Consider the following 20,570-nt stretch of genomic DNA (forward strand, 5'->3'; position numbering starts at 1 on the left):
GGAACAGGAAATCTTGCTGTAAAATATTTACAGGAAAATGTTGGCTTGCTTGAAGCAATTCACTGGCCTGCTCTCCCTCTGCCTTTTTTTTTCTTCTCCAATCACTTCCCTCTTCCTGTCTCCCTGACTCCCTGTCACACAAGTTTTAGTCTTAATAGGAGTGTTGAGATGTAAATTTTTCTTAATCAAAAGATATACGATGCCATGTTTTGAATTACCAAAACACCATTTAATTATTAAAAAAATATTCATTTTGTGATCATCACAAATGTTCCTAACAGTTCCACTCTGTCCCAGCCCTATGCTGCACAGCTTCTCTTCATCTGAGGAGCAGGTAGTCCTTTATCCCCAGGGCAGGCTCAAAATAGTTGATCCAGGCACTTCGGAATTAGCAACCCTCTTAAATTCCCAAGTAAGTGAGGAAAGCAAGCTCCAGGCTACAGAGAGCAAAGGACTCCAGGCTGAGCGACCACAGCCTCTGCTAGGCCCCTTTATTGGCTTCACCATGGAGACCACTAGCCTTCTGTGAGGATCCCTAGAGCAGCACTGCCTAGGGCATCTGTAAAGTGACATTGTTCTTTTCAGAACACCCTCATTCATGGGAGACATGGTCAGGTTAACCAGAACAATTATTCACAAGCATGTTTTGTTTTAGTTTTAGGGACTACAGTATCTGAAACCAAGAAGAGGACTATTGAATATTGATTTTTTATGCATTCTGGAATTAGTTAAATAAGGCTTTGCTTTTGTAGTTCATGCTGGCCTTGAATACCCTGGTCTTCCTAGTTCTGGGTTTATGGGCATATACCACTGTGTCTGCACACGGCCTCCTCTCTTCGTATGGTACTAGAACTTTAGCCTCAGATATGCTAAGCACATGCTCTTCTACTGAGCTATCATACCACCCCACCCAATGTTTCATTTATAAAACCACATGACCCTTGTTACATTTAAAAACTTTATTTTAAATTATGTGGATCAGTGTGTATGAGCACCTGAGTGCAGTTACCAGAGAAGACCAGAAGGTGGAGCTATAAGAGACCGAGAGCTGGGGTTACAGGATGTTGTGGGGCACCCACATGATACTGAGAACTAAATTTGTGTCTAAGAGCAGTAGGAGATTGTAACTGCTGAGCTGTCTCTTTGGCTTAAGGGTACCCAAGATATACATTACCACTGGATTTTGTGCTTATTCATTTGTTCATGTCAAACATAGAAAATGGTTCAGGCAGAATAGGGGTTAGGCTAGAATATAAAAATTTAAGTGACAGTTGAAGCGTTGTGTCCTAAGCGATGTGAAGGCAGATGGTGGTGTTGCCACTTCCTCTGGCTTGAACCAGCCCTTCCTGCAGGGAAGAGGGAGGTTGATAATAGATTCAGAAAACCAAGGAACAGGAGGCTCAGCAAAGTTCAGAAAGTTGCAAGACTCACAAGGCTTCAAGGTAGCATTACACAATTGCTCCAGTCTTCTGTGGAGCTGTTTGAAAGCTCTGCATTGAGATTCAGGGATTCTCTCTCTCTCTCTCTCTCTCTCTCTCTCTCTCTCTCTCTCTCTCTCTCTCTCTCTCTCTCTCTCTTCGTTTTTTGGTTTTTGTTTCTTCCAGACAACAGGGCTTCTCTGTATAGTCCTGGATGTCCTAAAACTCACTCTGTAGACCAGGCTGACTTCACACTCAAGAGATCTACCTGCCTCTACCTCCCCAGTGCTGGGACTAAAGGCTTGTACCACCACCCACAACACCGCAGCTCTTTCATGAACTGGCATCCTTACAGGGATGGGCTTTTCCATTGACGCAGCCACCTTTGTGTTACCCATACCCCTGGAAGGAGGGAGCCTCTTACTCACATTCCTCTAAATAACCCTCCAAAACTACTTAGTTCATCAAGCTAGATTTAGAAAGATGCATCTTTAGTTTAGGGCGTGTTAATGAACGCCCTGTTTGTATAGCCACTTGCTCACATCTCCGCAGGGGAAAAAAAATCACACAGCAATGGACATCCATTTCAATTCAATGTGGCACTGGGCAGAGATGATTTTTGCCTATTCTCTGGGTTCTAGAGACCAGAGCTGGGTCCAACTTTGGGGGCTTCAGTGACTATGTGGCCTCTGGCAAGCCTGCATCATACAGTTAATCATTCATAAGATATTAGAAAGCTCTTGTTGGTAAGCTTATATACAAATCCATCCAGAACCCATGGCCTAGAGCCTCATCATATCACTGCCCTAACTTTGTGGATGTTACCAGGAATGAGAAGGAGTACGGGTAGTCAGGTCTGTGATGGTTTGCAGACACAGAAGCTGGATTCAGAGTGATAAGGCCATCATTAGTGCCTATGCTGGTAAAATAGGCAGCTCAGGGCTAGCTAGGAACTCTCAGGAGAGAACTCAAGTCTCAGCCTAACACCATCCTCCGTGACATGTCTGCCTGTGAGCAGGAGGCCTGTGGAGCCTGGGAGCACAAGAGACTGCAAAGGAGGTAACTGGCCATCTTAGACACCCCTGGTACCCCAACATTGCCTGCTGCAGTTTGTGTAGTTTTTCAGTGGTCTTTCTGAATGAGCTCTTTCTAGAACTTGGCCATGTGAACATTCAAGGTCAGTTTCCCCTTCCCCTGCCCATCCTCAGGGTATGCTATATTTTGTGGTGAGAGAATGATTACATTAAAGTTCATTTGTCAGGGCCACAGAAATTGGTGAGTGCTTAAAAGCAGTGGTGGGTTTTGCAGAGGAACTCCTTTGCAGAGTATTTGCAGAGTTCCATTCCCTGCACCCATCCCATATGGTAGATCACAACCGTTTGTAACTGCAGTTATAGGGAAGCCAACACCTTCTTTTGACCAACTCCGCGGTTACGTGCTACACATACATTCAGGCAGACAAGATATTCATACACATAAAATATTTTTTAAAAGGTCCTATGTCCATATATCCACATGTCCACCATCTCTGAGGCCATTCTTTTATCTGTCCGTCCATTCACCTAACAACCCACACACAATTAATCTGCATCTTTTGGTGGTAACAATGTCCCAGTGGCCCTATTCTTCCTTGGTCTGTTCTCTATCCACCTTTGGTTACATCCAGGAATGTAAGTGATCAAAAGCACCAGTGTTGTCTCTATCCCTGATTGCACAGGGATACACTCTAGCTAATTTTTCTCCCCATTAGGGTTTTATTTAAAAGTTGTTTTTAATAACTAAACACGATATTGGTACCATGTCTAAAGAGCCAGGAAAGAGTGTGTAGAGGCTAGAGATTTTAGGAGCTAGTGGCCTTCTAAGGAGCGATTTAGGATTAAGTGGTAGAGAAAGGTGTTCTGGGATTGAGCAGGGATTTCAGTAGGAAATGCATGCTCTGTCCTGTATGTGTCTCCGGGGCTTTGTAGCCTAGCCGCTCAGAGACAGTCCAATCAGAGCGCGCTCAGACCCAGAGCCGGAGGCTCCTGCTCTTTAAATGACTGAGCCTTGTGGAGACACCAGCACCTGGCCCTAAGCTCTGCCCCCAGTAAGTACGTTTCTGAAGGAGTCGGTGTGGTGTATTCCTTTAATGCCATCCCAAACCTCTGCCAAAGACCCTAGAGGACGCAACAGGTTTTCAGAATCCTGGGGTTCCGTAGTCCTGCCTTAGGCACCCTTAGCCAACCCGGGGCGGAGCAGTGGGGCCGGCTCTCACCCAATCACCCCTGTGATGCCCTGGGCCTGGACTTTAAATAATTCATGAATTAAGTGGAGGGAGCTCAGTCTGGAAGCGAGGGGCTGGAGGGTTCCGAGACCCCGGGGGGAGCTGGACCGGAGAGGTGAGCTGCTCCGAGTGCGGACCCAGCGCGGGGGCTGAGTTCCCTCTCTTCTAGAACACCCAGGGCAGGGTGGGGAGTGGAGAAGGTGGGCCAGTGTGTCCACAGCAGGTGGCGGGAACCTAGATCGTCTTCCCGGAGCTGGAGGGGCTACAGGGTGGTGTGGGTCCCAGCCACTGGGCGATCCCAGGATCTGGAAGACTAGTTAGAGCGTGCAAACTTTTTCCCGCGGCGCTGGCCCGCTCCTCTCCGCGCCACATTGCTCCGCCGCGGTGCTCCTTCCATCCTGTGGAGGGGTGGAGGTCGCTGGGTTCCGGCGACGCGAGCAGGAGGCGGTGAGACTTTCAGGCCACCGGCTCGCTTTCGGGCAGAGCGGCGAGAGGAGGTTCGGTCCAGGTCTTGAGAACTCTTCTGCGGTAAGGAAAGCTCCAGGAAAGGCCTGGCGTGGGGTGGAGTGGGGTGTGGAGAGGGACGCAGGACTCCCCGCCACCAGCCACCATCTGCTACCTATGTGCAGCTCACAGTGCTACTGGCCGGAGCGGGAGGGCGATGCGGGTGCAAGAGCAAACCGCCTCCCGGCGGCCGTTGCCAAGCGCATGCACCCTGGCTGGAAGTCCTGACTGAGATCAACCCTCAGTGTTACACAGCGCCGAGACTTTCGGCTTTCCTAGAGATGGAGACCAGGGGCGCTCAGGGCATACCTTGACAGAATGCGGGGACAAGGGACAACAAAGAGGAGTGTGGACTGACCCGAGTTTCGTGGCTGCTGTAGGATCGGGGGCTCGGGCTGAGTTTCTGAGAATGGGTCGGAGAGGTTCCAGTCCTCAACCCGCGCTCAAAGAGGACTCGGTGGGGGAAATGCCTTGGTGGCGCTCGGGACGGCGGGACTCAGGGACGATCCCCTCCCCCCAGGCGACGGCGGATTCCTGGAGGCTCCCAGCTTCGCGCGCCGCCTCGAAGTCGGTTCTTTTGTGTTCCGCAGCCCGGGAAAGGCCCCTGAGAAAGGGGAGCGAGGGCGGGAGGGCACCGGGTCTGGTAGCAGCTTGTAGAGAAAAGCAGCGGAGTAAAGGTACCCGCGCTTCCTGCAGCTCTGCTTACCCCGGGAGCTCACTCTGTTGCTCTCTTGTTCAATTGTGGACTTTTCTCATGCCCTGGCGGAGAATGGTTTTTGCTTGGCTTCTTGTGGGTGGTTGCCGGCCTTTGTTAAGCGAGCGAAAAGATTAAATTCCTTTCAAGGCCCCTCCACCCGAACTCACTAGAGACCCAACAACTTGAACAATGAATTTGCATGGAGCTATATAAAAACTTTTTTCGTTTTGATTGATCAATTGAATATTGGCAAATTCATACGGTCGGCTTGGCTGACTAAGTTTACTCACTCATTTGTGAATTTACCTCTTTGAAGCACCACGGTACTGGCATCAGTCTGCATGGGCCTAGGGTTGACGGTGGTTGGTCTGGAGCATCAGAACTTTATGACCAGCACACAGTGTGCCAAGTTCTTTACCTGTTAGCATGTTAACCCGCCAACCCCATCCACAAGCCCACTCCATAGAGTGAAGCAACTGTCATTGTCACAGGATTGGTAAGTGGGTCCAGAGACCTGGTCCTGTTTGAAACAGGATTTTTTTTTTTGCTATTTAGCAAGGTACTTTCTTTTTTTTTTAAGCATTCTATAAATTTTTTATGGACTTCCTTACGGCTTTTATGATGAACTGTTTCTCTGTGTTCTAGTTCAGTAAAGTAAACAAACAGATCAAGATACTGGTTGACTACACTGGGAGCTGGAGAAAAGACTCAGCTGTTGGGAGCTCTAGCTGCTCCCCTAGAGGGCCTGGGTTCAACTCCCAGCATCCACATGGTAGCTCACAACTGTCTGTAACTCCCGTTTCAGGGAATCCCTGGCAGCAGGCGCATGGTGCTCACATGGTCCCAGGAAGGCAAAATACCCATACACGTAAAATAGAATAAAATACAACAAATCTTTAACAGGAGAAAATAACCACACTTTAAGTATGGTTGATTTCTTTTACAATTTGAGAAAAACAAGTTTTGTCAGTTGTCAAGAACCACCACCTGGTTCATAAGGACCAGGAAGCTCCGTTACAAATGCTACAAACTAAGCCAGCATGAGTGTAACCCACAGATGTTCTTGCTGGGCAGTGACTTAGAGGAAGTGGCAGGAAAGTCGGATAGCCAGTCTTAACCAGTCTTAGTAACACAAGACCCTGACAGATGAATAACTACGTGGGTGTGGCAGGCCTTGGATATGGCTGCTATATTGCCACTGTCTTTCTAGAATGAATTAGAACACTCAGCTTCAGAACACATTTCAGGCTCAGGCCCAGGAGAAAGGATCTGACCAGCCTAGACTGGCTCACCCCCAGACCTATTTGGGCACTCCAGCTGGCCTCACAATGAGAGGAAGGGCTGCTCCCCACAGGACTCAAACAGGTGGCCTCTGAAGTCCAGTACTCCCTCATCCCCAAAGCAGCCCAGAAGACAGAAACCTGCATCCACCACGGGGACCCTTGTAAAATAAAAGAGTGAGCACTTCCTATCAAAAGAAGAAAATGAAGCTCATTGGGCCACCCAGTTTTCTTTTAAAAACCAGTGTTTGCAGAAATGCAGCTCCCGGGACTTCAGTCTCAGAAACATGTGAGGTATTTGTTTGAAACTAACTTTAATGGGCTTCTTTTCCTGTTTGAATAGAGTGCATTTAAAGCAGAGACCAATAATGTGCCCACTTCACCAGGAAAACAGCCAGGCGGATTTTTGCCAACTATGACCTGTTTAAGGGGATAGACCTGGAGGAAGCAGATTCTAGAGCTTGCCATGGTGAGGGTCTCAAGAGATGAGTTCCTACCCTGAAGAGAGGATCAGTAGTCTTGCCTTTGGTGACATTGAAGAGGTAGCCTGCTGCCTAACTTGAGGAAGCAGCCGCAGCAATCCTGGAGATAGGCTAGGATCTATCCTTCTCAGGACTGCTGACAAGAAGATGCTTGGTTCAGTTTTAGAAGAGGTAGAGGTGATGACTTTGTGTCAGCCTCGTTCCCAACTGTTACTTCAACAGTCTTGTATTGGGGATTCCTTGTGTACCAGGCCCTGGGGACACCTGGATGAGTCAGTATCCTTAGCACTTCACACTGCATCTGGACAGGTCAAAGCAACCAGAACAGGGTGGTGTTACCTTGGTCTGTTGTCCTGAAGCTGTATCCAGGAAACCTGCCTTGTCCATGGATAGTGACAGGAACAGGGCAGAAAGGTGTTCTAAGAATAGTGTTGGTTCAGCCTTCTACTACCTTCGGGGATGCTGGTTCAAATTGAAAGTCGGGCTGACAAGGTGGCTCAATGGGGGAAAAATCGAATGACTGTCAAAGCTATGAGTTCAATCCCAGGACCCACAGTAGGAGAGCACCAACCCCAGAAACTTCTGAAAATTGTCCTCTGACTTAGATGCCACAGTGCACGTCACCCAGCCCTGCAATCAATAAAATTTAAAGTGCAGTTTAATAAACCCATCCCAGTAGCCAAGCTGGTCATCAGTATTTTAAGTCAACAAGCATTTTTTTTTTAAACTAAGAAAAATATTTTATGTGTATGAATCTTTTGCCTGCATCTGAGAATGTACACCGTATATGTGCCTGTTGCCTGTGGAAGCCAAAAGACACTGGATCACCTGGCTCTGGGTTTTGAGAGGTTGTGAGCTGCTGTATAGGTGCTGGGAACTGAACCCAGGTCCTCTGCAAGAGCAACAAGTAAACCAGCGCTCTTAACCACTGGCTGCTCCAACGCTCTCGCCCCAAAGACTGTTTAAGGAGGTGCAGCACATTTTGTGCTCTTTGAACCGCTGTCAGCAGTGGTTCTTACCTCCTGAGTAGGCCCTAAACTAAATGCCTTCTTTTCCTAGGTTGTTGTTGCTGTTTTTTTGAGACAGGGTTGCTCTGTGTAGCCCTGAATGTCCTGAAACCAGCTCTGTAGACCTTGCTGGCTTGGAACTCAGAGATCCACCCCTGCCTGGGGTTTTCATAGACACTAAAGTTGAGGCGAAATCTTTCATTTTCACTTGCGTTTCATTAAGTGCCGGGCTTCACAACTCTTGGGACTTTAGTGTTTCTGCACCTTTTGTGTGTGTGTGGGGGGGGGGGATGGAGAGAAATGTCTGTGTTTGACTCCCACCTGGTCTCTGAAGCAGTGAGCACCGCCACCTCTGCCCTGGTGAACAGAGGTGTTTCTTTCCTTTGGAATTTCCTTGCTTCGTTCCTCCCTTGGGATTTCCAAGCTCCATACAAGGAGCTTGAGTTTGGAAGCCTGCTTATTCCTAGTGCTAGGGGAGATTCTATCTGTGCCTGGGGCTTGGTCTCATTACCAGGAAGTGTGCCTTCCTCAGTTCCTGAGCCTTTAATCCGTCCAGCTCTGAGGCTCTGAGGCCCTTAAGCAAAGAACTGGCTGAAGTAGGTGTGTGTGTGTGTTGTGTATTGTGTATTGTGTGTGTGTTGTATATGTGTTTGTTGTGAGTATTGTGTATGTGTGTGACTTGTGTATGTGGTGTGTTTGTGTGTATGTGTGAATTGTGTATGTGGTGTGTTTGTGTGCATGCGTCTGTTGTGTATATGTGTCGTTTGTGTATATGTGTGTTGTGTATGTGTGGGGTTTGTTTATGTGTTTGGTGTGTGTGTGTTTTGTGTGTGTGTGTTGTGTATGTGTGTGGTTTGTGTATGTGTTTGTTGGGTGTGTGTGTTTTGTGTATGTGTTAGTTGTGTGTGCATTGTGTATGTGGGTGGCTTGTGTATGTGGTGTGTTTGTGTGTATGTGCGTATTGTATTTGTGTGTGGTTTGTGGATGTGTGTGTTGTGTATACATGTGTATTGTATATTTGTGGTGTGTGTGTTGTGGGGGGGGAGAGCAGAGGGAACTCTGGAGAGCCATCATCAGGGTCACAGGACACACTGTGGCTGTGTCAGAGCTTGATCCCAGGAGTAAGGCGGCTGGTGGTGACTTGCTGGAGAAAGCCTTCAGAGATATTCTACTGTAACTCTGTACAGAAGTAATCAGAGCAAGATGGGAGCTACAAAAGGAAGCAACATCTGAAGGGATTAGACAGGCATTCACCTCTTTATCCTGACTGCTCAGAAAGCCTACCTCTTGTCTAGTTGTAATGTGCACTTGCTTTTAAACTTTGATAGTGCATCTTGTCCTGCACCTTGTGCTCCCATCTCCCTGAGCTGCTCAGCAGGATGTCATTTAGAAGGTTGGCAGTTCTTGATGGTCCCGTGTCCCCTTCCCAGTGAACTTTGTACTTACCCCGAAAGTTAGTATCTATCTGGCCCAAAGCATGAAAGCCTGCCTCCTACACCTAGGTACCTCTGACTCCTTTGTAGAACTTTGTAATGCAAATCTGGAAATCTAGGCATACATATCAAATGCTTACTGATAATAGATGATAATTTCATTTTAAAACAAATTTTAGCATCTATACAATTTACCATTTACTTAAAGCAAATTTGCATGTCAATAAGGTGAATGTGGTTGTTTGTTTAACACAGTACAACCCAAAGATACACTAAAGTGAAACATTCGAAGGAATGGGGGTAAGGAAAAATCTCAAGGTTCCTTCTTTTCTGTAATTAAACCATCATGTTTCTATGAGAAAAGAAGTCTTTGTGTGTTAGTAAAAATGCTGTACTCCAGAATGTGCGGCAGTCTCGAATCTGAACTTAGGCATTCTTGGTAGTGTTCATTCGCGTTTCATGGCCTGAAGGAAGACTTGTACAGAGCAAAGCTTGTATGTTGTGTGTTAAGAACCAAGGCTGTAGTGAAGTTACCTCATGAGACACTGGTGGGCTGTGTATGCTAGATGGAGTACATCTAGGTTGCTGGCTGATTTATTTACCCTTGAGAAATGGTGGTCAGAAGTCGCGTGTTTTGGATTCTTACTTTCATATACTCATGTGCTGAGTAGAGATGCCTTCTGTTAGAATAGAAAGAACCCACGTTGTTCTTGTCACTGCTATTTCCTCCCCCTCCCCAGACATGGCAGTGGTGACCACCATTAGGATTCTTGTTTCTTACCATCTCTTCAAGGGTGGACAGGAAGCCTCTTTTGGCGCTGCCTCTCACTTTCTGGGTGTTTAGTCATTGGAGTCTGTGACTTGGAATGGAAGTGTCTCAAAGGATGACCTGATAGAAAAGCAGATTTCAATTTCTATTTGTCCATGACCTTGAGGGTCCTCCCCTTTGGGCTTAGGTTATAGATGTGTTGATGGATGCCTGGAATGTGATCTGTTTGCAAACAGGATGCAAGGAAGCTGTATCTTCAGTGTAAGAAGGGCAGCAGAAACTTTAAAAGGCTAAAAACACTATTCCATGGCTGGGGGCCTCCGTAGCAGCAGCCGGAGCTTGGGAGGGTGAGCTGGAGCTTCAGAGCCCTGCCGTGCTGGCCAGGGCTTGGATTCAGAGGGAAAACACTGAGTTGAATTCTGGCCACACTGTGACTGCCTGGTAACTTGTGCAGGTTACTAAACTCCCTTCTGCACATGTTCCGTCATCTATAAAGAGGGATTATGCCTTAAAAACATGTAAGATGTACCTGGAATACAGTGAGTATTTGATGAACATCTGTTTCCAAGAATGATCAGCTTCCTGAACCGTGCCTGGTGTTCCTCCACCCCAGAAAAGACCGTCTTCTGCATCATACTATCTTGGAGGAAGGAGCCTCCTCCTAGGCCCCACCTGTGGCACTGGAGCAGGCTATGTGCTTGGTTTCCACCTCATTAGGCCTTAGTGTTTAATTCTAAACCATGTCCCTTCCTCTGGGGTGACTCCTGGAGTAACTGCTTGTCTCTGGGTAACCAGTGTTCTCTCTCTCCCTACCAGGGATGGTACTTTGAGTGAATGACCTCCTTGGAGACCAATCTTCTGTTCCCCTTGTTACCAGCCAGGAGGCAGAAGATTCCGCAGGTCCAGGACAGGCCCATTTCCCTTGAGCTTCCAGAAAGTACCACATGCTTGGAAGATCAGGCCAACTATGGCTCTTGTATTCATTGTCCTGCTGCTACTGGGGCTGTGTGGAAAGATCGCTTCAAGAGGTCAGCCTGCATTCGACAACACTTCTGGGGCTTTGAATTATGAATTGCCTACCATAAAATATGTGACCCAAGACACCTTCAGTGCTGGAATTGTTGCCCCTCTCTACAAAATGGTGCACATCTTCCTCAACGTGGTCCAGCCGAATGACTTCCCTCTAGGTGAGTGATGACCATGGGGAGGATTGATTTGCCTCTCTTGGTTTCTTCATGGCCATGCCATTCATACAGAGGACAATCAGCACTTTATAAGGTTCAGAAGCATTCATTATACAGGGGCAAAAAATATTTATATAGAATTTAGAAAGATGTGTGTGTGTGTTTGTTTAAGCCGAGTGAGAAACAAAATTGAATCTTTCTGCCTGGTTGTTTTTCCATTTTATCTTGCTTTGTTTTGCCCAGAGCATTGCATTGTTTCAAATTGCTTACACACAATCTGTGTGTGTGTGTGTATACACAAGTGAAAATTGGGGTAAACATTCAAATTCCTTGTCATGAAATGAGAGGTTGATGATCACCAGGCAGCTGTTGGTTATGTGTCACTTAAGAATTTAATTCTTAGCCCGGCAGTGGTGGGTCAAGCCTTTAATCCCAGCACTTGGGAGGCAGAGGCAGACAGATTTCTGAGTTCAAGGTCAGCCTGGTCTACAGAGTGAGTTCCAGGACAGTCAGGGCTACACAGAGAAACCCTGTCTCAGAAAAACAACAACAACAACAACAACAAAAACCAAAAAAGCAGCTTTGACCCTCCTTAGGGCAAGGACAGAGAGATCCAGATTTGCTTCCATGATTAACTAACTGTGCCAAGAGATTCGTGTGAGAAAGGGAGGGGTTGCTCATTTACAGGTAGAGGGCATTTTGTGGTCAGGGCTTTTGTTCTGTATACACAATACTGATGCTTCTTTGACCCTATCTGCAATTTTTTAACCTGGAAGTCCCCTGGTGTGTGTGATCCCTTGGACAGTCCTGGGAAGAGGACAGTGGCCGAGGTGAAGAGTCTGCGGTGTGCCCTGCATTTTGGACGAACTTAGGTTGCTCCTCTCCTAAGCTCGTCTTTAAACTTCAGAGATTTGAGTACTGGCATTGGTTGTACAATTGGCGGCAGTCCAAAAGATGAACATGGAAAAGACCAAAACAAGGAGAGCTTAGAAGATCTGGGCTAATGTCTTAAGAAGTGTGTGTGTGTGTGTGTGTGTGTGTGTGTGTGTGTGTCTGTCAGGGGTTATTGAGCCTCACTATTTACATTATGCTGCTATGTTGTTGATGTTGTTTTTAATAAGTTTTTTTTATATTTTTTTATTTTATGTGCCTTGGTGGTTTTCCTGTGTATGTGTTTGTCGTGTGAAGGTTCCAGATTAGGTGGAACTGGAGTTACAGACAGTTGTAAGTCCATGGGGGTGCTAGAAATTAAACCTGGGTTCTCTGCAAGAGGGGCCACTGTTCTCGTCCATTTTTCCAGTCCTGACTGGTTAAGTTTTAAATAGCACTTGCCACAACTAAGACTGAGGGATTGCCCATATCTGGTAGGTCGGCCTGTGGGCATGGGCATGCCTGTGGGGGAAGTTGGGACTGCTTTAATTGAGGTGAAATGGAAGCCCCCACCCCTCCCCCCCATGTGAAAGGTGGACAGATGGCCTTGTAGGCTGGGGAAGAAAGAAAAAAGCCAGAAGCAAACCGGGTGTGTGTTCTTGTGGTCTGCTCTTGACTGTGGATGTCATGTGGCTGGGTGCTTGGGATCCTGCCTTGACTTACCTCAAATGCTGGACTGTGACCTGGACTTGCAAGCCAATAAACCCTTTTATGGTGCTTTTTGTCAGGATGTGTTATCACAGCAGTAGAAATTAAATAAGAACAGGGACCTTTATAGTTTCATTGAAACGCATGTTTATTGATTAGCCTGAAACAGTCTGAAGTACCTTTATCAGTTCTCTGTTTAAATAGGTCAGTCTGGGCCTTTGGTGTCGCAGAAGATGATCTTGAATTAAACACTATTTCTGTCATTGCTTAGAACAATAAGGTTGGAAGTCCAAATGATGAAAAGATAAAACAGGAGATGTTAGTTGTTAGTTACATACCATCCATTTGGAATAGCTGTTTTGCTTTTTTATAGACTTACTATGAATGTTACTATAGAGACAGGTAACTACTTCTGTTCCTAGTCATTCTGTTCATAGTCATTTTTTATTGTTGCTTTATTTTATTTTAGAGTCAGGGTTTCTCCATGTAGCCCTGGCTGTTCTGAATCTTGTTCTATAGATCAGTTTGGCTTCAAACTCACAGAGATCCTCCTGCCTCTGCCTCCTGAGTGCTGGGATTAAAGGTGTGTGCCACCACTGCCTGCCTTTTGATCATTGTAAAATTTGTATTGGTGTGTGTGTGTGTGTCTAGTGTAAGTGTATGCACATTTGCATACGGGTGAAGCTGCATGCGTGTACAAGCTAGAGGCTGATGTTGGATATCTTCTGCTGCTTTTCACTGGTTATAAACATGTCTGCTACCACACTTGTCCTGTTCATGGGTGCCGGCAATCTAGTTTCAGACCCTCATGCTTGTGGGGCAGATATTTTCCAACTGAACCATCATCTCCCTGGTCCCTTATTATCATTTTGAAAAATATATGTACAAAGCTTAGAATTCAGTTGTTTCAGAAGAGTTGAAGCTGTCCACGTTTCAGTTTAAGGCATATGCTACAATTAGCAAATCCTGTGATCTCTTTCCATATACTCTTTTTTGTAGCTCCTTCTAGATTTCATAGGAAGGCTGTTTGTACTTTATTTTTTTATTTTGTTTTCAATTTATTTATTTATTTTATGTATTCTCTACCTACATGTATACTTGCATGCCAGAAGAGGGCATTAGAACTCAGAGATGGGCTGTAAGCCAACAAGCTGTTGCTGGGAGTTAAACTCAAGACCTCCGGGAGAGCAGCCAGTGCTCTTAACCACTGAGCCACCTCTCCAGCCCCACTCTTTGTCTTTTATAAAGCAATATGTTTTCCAAGCCTTCATTTCAGTGACACGGCTAGCTGAGGGATAGATCTGAAGGGCTTGAACATCATCAGAAACATTGTGAGCTTAGAAAAGAGCTGTCTGGAGAGTGTGCAAGCCTGAACATTCCGAGAGTGTTAGCCTAGCTTGTAGCTTGGGCTCATCATAGTGAAGTGAGACAGGACCCTGAGTTGCAGCAGCAGATGAAAGTGAAACAGCTTTCCCTCTAAAGGGGAAGACTATTCCAGAGCCTAGGATTGAGTTTGGTAGTTGATACCTTAGGGTTTCCATTTTCTTCTCCCATCCCAGTTTTCTTTTTCATCCTTCTATCCAATTACTAGATTACATCCTTAGTAGTCTTCAGGTGTCCATGAGTGCTCTATGTCACCTAGGACATGAACGAAACAGTCGTGGCTTTTGTGTGGGGCCCTTATACTTCATAGGCACCAAATAGCCTTAGAGTATTAACTCAAACAGAAACATTTGAGACAAGGATAATATGTTGATAGATTGTGTGTTGGCTAGTTTTATGTCAGCTTGACACAGCTAGAGTTATCTGAAGGTAGGGAACCTCAGTTGAGAAAATTATAGACTCTGTAAGATCCAGCTGTAAGACATTTTCTTAATTAGTGATTGACTGGGGAGGGCCCAACCTCTTGTGAGTAGCACCATCCCTGGGATGGTGGTCCCGGGTTTCACAAGAAAGCAGGCTGAGCAAGCCTTGAGGAGCAAGCCAGTAAGCAGCACCCATCCATGGCCTCTGCATCAGCTCCTGCCTTCCTCCTCCTGACTTCCCTCCATCATAGATTAAGATGTGGAAGGGCAGGGCAAATAAAGCCTTTCCTCCACAACTTGCTTTTGGTCACAGTGTTTCATTGCAGCAATAGAAACCATAATTAAGACAGATGAAATTATCCATGGGGTCTGTTCTTCTGACTGAAAGCAGAGAGTCTTTTTTTTTTTTTTTTTTTTTTTTTGATTTTTGAGACAGGGTGTAGCCCTGGCTGTCCTGGAACTCACTCTGTAGACCAGGCTGGCCTCAAACTCAGAAATCCACCTGCCTCTCCCTCCTAAGTGCTGGGATTAAAGGCATGTGCCCCTACCTCCCGACCAGAGAGTCTTAAATGAAGAGTTTAGTATAGACTGAGGATTGGTAAAGGAAGGAATGGCATCAGAGCCTGGGCTCTCTTTGCCTGCCAGGTATCTTGTGTTCCACCAACATAGTTTACTGAATTTATCATTTGTTCTTATGAGAAGCCCATGTTATATCCTGAAGAGGGCTGAGATGGAACGGCCTTGATAGAATGGAACTTAAGACATAGTTTTACTTCTTGGACAAAAGAGAAGAGATAGGAATTGATCAAGACTATGGGCAACTGAACCATGGTACAAGATGTTCTAGAACCTGAATGGCTATCTCATGAATATGTTCCTGGCTTGGAGTTACTGAGACAGTAAGACTGCATGCTAGCCTGAAGCTCACTGAAAAGAGAGCCTCTTTGGGAAGTCTGAAATCAAGGTGGAATCAGATTCGGCATCAGACAGGCACTATAACCCTGGTTGTAAACAGCTGTTTTCTTGCTGTGTTCTTGCATGTTCTTTCCATGGGGCATGCTCAGAGATAGAAGCAGACATCAGACACACAGTGATCTCCCTCAGCCTTAGTCAGGGGTTCTATTCCTGCCCAAAGCATCACGACCAAGAAGCAAGTTGGGGAGGAAAGGGTTTATTGAGCTTACACTTCCACGTTGCTGTTCATCAATAAAGGAAGTCAGGACTGGAACTCAAGCAGGTCAGGAAGCAGGAGCTGATGCAGAGGCCATGGAGGGATGTTCCTTACTGGCTTACTTACCCTGGCTTGCTCAGCCTGCTCTCTTATAGAAACCAAGACCACCAGCCTAGGAATGATACTACTCACAATGCCCCCCCCCCATCACTAATTGAGAAAATGCCCCACAGCTGGATCTCATGGAGGCATTTCCTCAAGGGAGGCAGGCCCCTTTCTCTGTGATAACTCCAGCTTGTGTCAAGTTGACACTCAAAGCCAGCCAGCACGCCCTCTTTTCAGTTTTTTTTCACCAGCAAGAAATTTCACCATGAACACACTACGTATGTGCTTCACCTAAACCTAGTTATTTCCCAAAGTTCATATCTCCAAGTGCCAACATATTGGAGCTCAGCTCATGAATTTAGGAGGAGCAAAGACAGTAGGTGCCCTATTCTGTGTTCTATTGCTGTGAAGAGACACCATAGCCAAGGCAAGTTTTATAGAAGAAAGCATTTAATTAGGACTGGCCTATGATTTCAGAGCTTAAGTGCATTATGATCATGGCAGGAAGCAAGGGGGCACAAAGGCAGACATGATGCTGGAGAAGGAGCTGAGAGTTCTACATCCAGATCCACAGGCAGCAGGAAGAGAGAGCCACTGAACCTGGCTTGTGCTTTTGAAACTTCAAAGCCCCCACCCCTAGTGACATACCTCCTCCAACGAGGCCACACCTATCCCAACAAGGTTACTCCTCCTAATCCTTCTCAAGCAGTGCCATTCTCTGATGACTAAACATTCAAATATGTGAGCTCTTGGGGGTCCATTCTTATTTAAACCACCACAGTGGATAAGGTGGGTATTCATTGAATACTTTGGCTAAGGTCAACAAGAGCCAATGGTGGTGTGAGCCAGAGTCAAGTGGAATTTGGTTTGAGGAAGAATCTGGTTGGTTCTGGATAGGTAGACCACATGAAGGTGGATGCTTCTACACTGGTCTAGAGGGATAACTATGAACATATTATTACACACACACACACACACACACACACACACACACACACCTGAGGAAAATAGGGGAAATGCATGCAATGTAGCATCCATCACATGTCCAAAGGACTATGTTTCTCTCATAGCTTTTACAATGTCCTTCAGGGACAAGTTGTTAACTTTCAGATCTTTGTTTCTTGTAGATGGAATCTCACTGTAGTTATAACCTACTTTAGAACTCTTTGTGAGATGTTGTTTATAAAGCCTATGTTTAAAACCATGGCTGTGGTTGCTATTAACTTTATTATCTGAGAGGAAAAGTTGGCCAAATATGATGTTTAAGTTGATGTAGGGAGAGGACATAGGACAAGATGACTCCCTGGGCATCGTTAAAATGTCCTTACTGCTACTCCCTCAAGAACATTCTACACAGAACTGCTCTGTTGGAAGCACTTTTGTGACTTTGCAGAGTGTCTTCAGTTGGGTCTGTTTGGCAGGCCTCCCAGTAGCAGAGTGGGCGCCGAGCAGATCAGAGCAAAATGCAGAGCAGATCTAGGGCTTACTGCCATTCTCAGTGGTCTTATAGGCTCTTAGGTTTCCTCTGCTTTGTTCTTTACTGATGACCCCAGTAATCAATTCATAAAGCTTGCTCTGCGACCTGTCAATTCACTGAAATCTTCACAGATTTTGGAGGTAGGTGATGAATGTAGGTGGAGTATCAGTTATAATAATACAGCTCTTTGCAGGTTGGGAAACTGAGTCAGAAGAAGTACATGTTCAAGTCGCTAGAAAGAGGCAGACTGAGAGAGACCTTTGCTTTTGGGACTAGTTATTTCTCCAGTAAACCTTGGTTTCCTGCGGGTGATCTCTTTTTTCTTTTATTTTAATGTGGTACTCTTAGAATAACCAGGGGTTAGACATTACAACAAAAACAACAATAACAACAAATGAAAAGATTTAAATTTTAAGCCAGAATTTAAAAAAAATGAAAGAATTAAAATAACCACGAGTCAATATGAACATGTGACATGTAGGTATTCCCAGCTGTCAACTGCAGGTGTTAAATGGTGCCTCTTCCAATTTTGTGCAGCAACCTGAATCTGTCCTAAGGTGAGACCCAGAGCCATCCTGAGGAAACAAGCAAAGGAGTGAGGTTTGGGGAAGGGGGGAGAAGACATGTCTGCTTTTAGTTTTATGAAATATTCTAAACTAATTGTTCACCCTGCTTTAGCACATTCTTAAATTAGCTTTTAGGATGGTTGACCTATTTCGAAAAGTATTTCCAGAACTAATGTCATTTGCCCCCGGGATCTGGCGCATGTGGGCATGGCATTGGCCAGGAGGTAGAACTGGAGCAGGAGGGTGAGTGAGGCTGGGTTCCCATGAGTTTGAGATCTCCTCGGGACATTAGAGAGTAGACGCTTCTATCCTGTGGTTAAATTAACTTATTAGCTGAGGCTATCAAGAGAGTAGAATGTCAGGACAGAGGGTTGCGCCATGGCCCTCAGTGAGGCGTGAGATGATGGCCTTACTGTGGAGATTCCCTCTTCCTCTCATCAGAACCAGAGACCTCAGCATCTCCTGCCTCCTCCTGCCCCAGTCTTTTTTGCCCCAACTCTCAACTCCCACAGTCTTGGCTGTATAGAATTTATTTGCCCATGTTACAGGCTTCATATTAGCTTCCCGAAGAGAGCCTAGCAGCTGGTTTTCTTCCATCCCCAAATCCTAAGCCCCCAGGGAAGACAGTCAATGTTAGACCCTCCCAATAGCCATAGCCAGGGTGGTGCTGAGTGGGTCTGGGGCCACTGTGAGCTATCATTGCCACCACAACATCAGAAGCAGAGAGAAGATGTTCCAGGAAAGTTGCTGGCCAGGACAAGAGTCCAGCAGGTGTGCCTGAACTAACTAATGGTCTAGGTACCATTAGATGACAGCACCTGAGTGTTCTTACCTAAGTCACAGAAAGTAGCCATTGTCCTCTTACAGATCATGTGACTCACAAAATAAGGTCACAAAGGCAAAAAAGAAAGAAAGAAAGAAAGAAAGAAAGAAAGAAAGAAAGAAAGAAAGAAAGAAAGAAAGAAAGAAAGAAAGAAAAGAGAAAAGAAAAGAAAAGAAAAGAAAAGAAAGAAAAAGATGTCTTGTTCCCTCCTCCTTGTGTCAGTCTTTTCAATGGGAAGCCTGTACCTCCTCCTCCTATTTTCTTCCCAGCAACTTTACAGGCTTAGACAAGTTAGCCAGACTGAACTAGGTCCTCTTGTGTCTAATTCTACAGAAGCTGAGGCCAGAGCACTGAATGAATTTCCCAGCTCCTGCAGCTAGCCCAGCAGTGGGCTGCAGCTTCCAGGCACAAAAGGAAAGTGAGATTCAAAAGGCCCAGGAGACAGTGCTGCAATGTCTCAAAGAACACCACTGAGCATCTTATTTTACATGTGTGTCTATGTGGGGTGTGTATGCTTGTGTGTGCATGCACATGTGTATGTGTGAGTGTGCATTTGCGTGTGCTTGTGTATTCCTGTGTGTGCATGAGCTTGTGTGTGTGTGTGCTTGTGTATGTGTGTATGTGAGAGTGCCTGTGTGCTTCTGTGTGCTTGCATGTGCTTGCATGTGTGTTTGCTTGTGCATGAGTATGCACACATGTGCATAGGTGTGCGTCAGCTTGGATGGGCAGTGGGTGTATGACAAGCACCTCACTCCTTCTGCGTCTGTGTCTCCAGCTTCACAGCACGGCCATGTCTCTGAACTGCAAGCCGCATCCTGCCGACCATTGCTTCATTTCCTTGTACACAAAGTCCCTGTGGTTGAAATGTGATCCTTTCTTTCTTTAGCTTGTAACAAGCAGCAGGAAAAGTCCTTCAAAAGACTGAAAGCAGGGCTTCCTGCTCTGTGGGGTCCTGCCCTGGAATGGCCCACGGGTTTCCTCTAGCCCCATGTAGGAAGCAGATTAGTGTGGATGCACACGTGTGAGAGGCACCAAAGCAGCTTCAGCATGAAGCCAGGCTGGTGTGGAACCAGCCCCGAGACTCTAGAGAGAGGCTCTTCAGAGAGCCCTGCCTGGTCAGAGCTGCCCAGCAGGATGAATGCCGAAAGATCAGAACCCCATGGTGTGCCTGGAGTTTAGATTTAGAAAATCACCCAGTGCTCTGAGTGAGGATAAAAAAGAGCCTGTGCCCTGGCTCAGCCTCCTAGCCGTACTAGCTCTGTGATGTTGAGCAAGTCACTTAACCTCTCTGTTCCCTTGGAAGATGACAGTGATCACGTGCTCTACCTTGGAGGTCACAGTATGTAAGTATTAAGTAAATATTTATAAAGCACTTAGAATAACCCTTGACAGTAACACTCATTGGTGTTTATTTGGTTAGCAAATAGCATAAGAACGTTTATAATCTATATTGGTTAAACCTAGGTTTGATCACAGAGGCAAGAGAAGCAGTCATATGTGACCCTCGAATACTGGCTTTGTTGTGTAGTGGTAACAACAGATGGTCACCGTCTGGGGCACTTACCCAAGTCCTTAAATATACTAGGAATAAACTGGAAGCCCAGAAGTCCAAAAATTAAGGTGTAAGCACAGCTTTCTCCTAAGGCCTTAGGGAAGAATGCTCCTCGCTTTCTCCAGTCTGATGGTGCTAGGTGGGGTCACTGCCGTCTGTCTGTCTTCCTGTCTTTAGGGTTCTGCTCCTCCAGGATACACCTCGGCGCACTTCTCTCATATGTAAAGACTTTCCACAAATAACATCAGCAGCTTCTAGGGTTGGATTCTGATATGTCTCTTTAATGGCCTCCACTCAACCTCCTACCCCTTTTCCATTCCTCCCTGGTTCTCCGAATAACCCCATGCGGCACAGAGATGCTAAGCCTCAAGTTCTATTCTTAGAAGGTGAACCAGATTGTAACCTGGTTTGTCTGATTCCAAGTACTGGCAATCCAGCTCCTTTCTGGGGTGAGCC

At 46.1% G+C, this 20,570-nt stretch overlaps 1 protein-coding gene across 6 annotated transcripts in view; it reads left to right on the plus strand.

Annotated features, from left to right (window-relative positions):
- The first annotated feature begins 3,437 nt into the window (after positions 1 to 3,437).
- Positions 3,438 to 20,570, plus strand: part of Prom1 (prominin 1) — a 100,584-nt gene continuing 83,451 nt past the window's right edge. For 2 of the 6 annotated variants that reach the window (XM_052199146.1, XM_052199147.1), the window contains exons 1-2: positions 4,035 to 4,209; positions 10,670 to 11,040. In XM_052199146.1, the coding sequence (XP_052055106.1) occupies positions 10,821 to 11,040 (220 nt within the window). In that variant the 5' untranslated portion in view covers positions 4,035 to 4,209; positions 10,670 to 10,820. Of the gene's footprint in view, positions 3,505 to 3,655; positions 3,797 to 4,034; positions 4,210 to 5,325; positions 5,379 to 10,669; positions 11,041 to 20,570 lie in introns of those variants that run through there. The other 4 variants (XM_052199144.1, XM_052199143.1, XM_052199142.1 and 1 more) reach the window with 4 other exon arrangements.

This window comes from Apodemus sylvaticus, chromosome 11 (assembly GCF_947179515.1).
Source record: "Apodemus sylvaticus chromosome 11, mApoSyl1.1, whole genome shotgun sequence".
Classification (NCBI taxonomy): Eukaryota; Metazoa; Chordata; class Mammalia; order Rodentia; family Muridae; genus Apodemus; species Apodemus sylvaticus.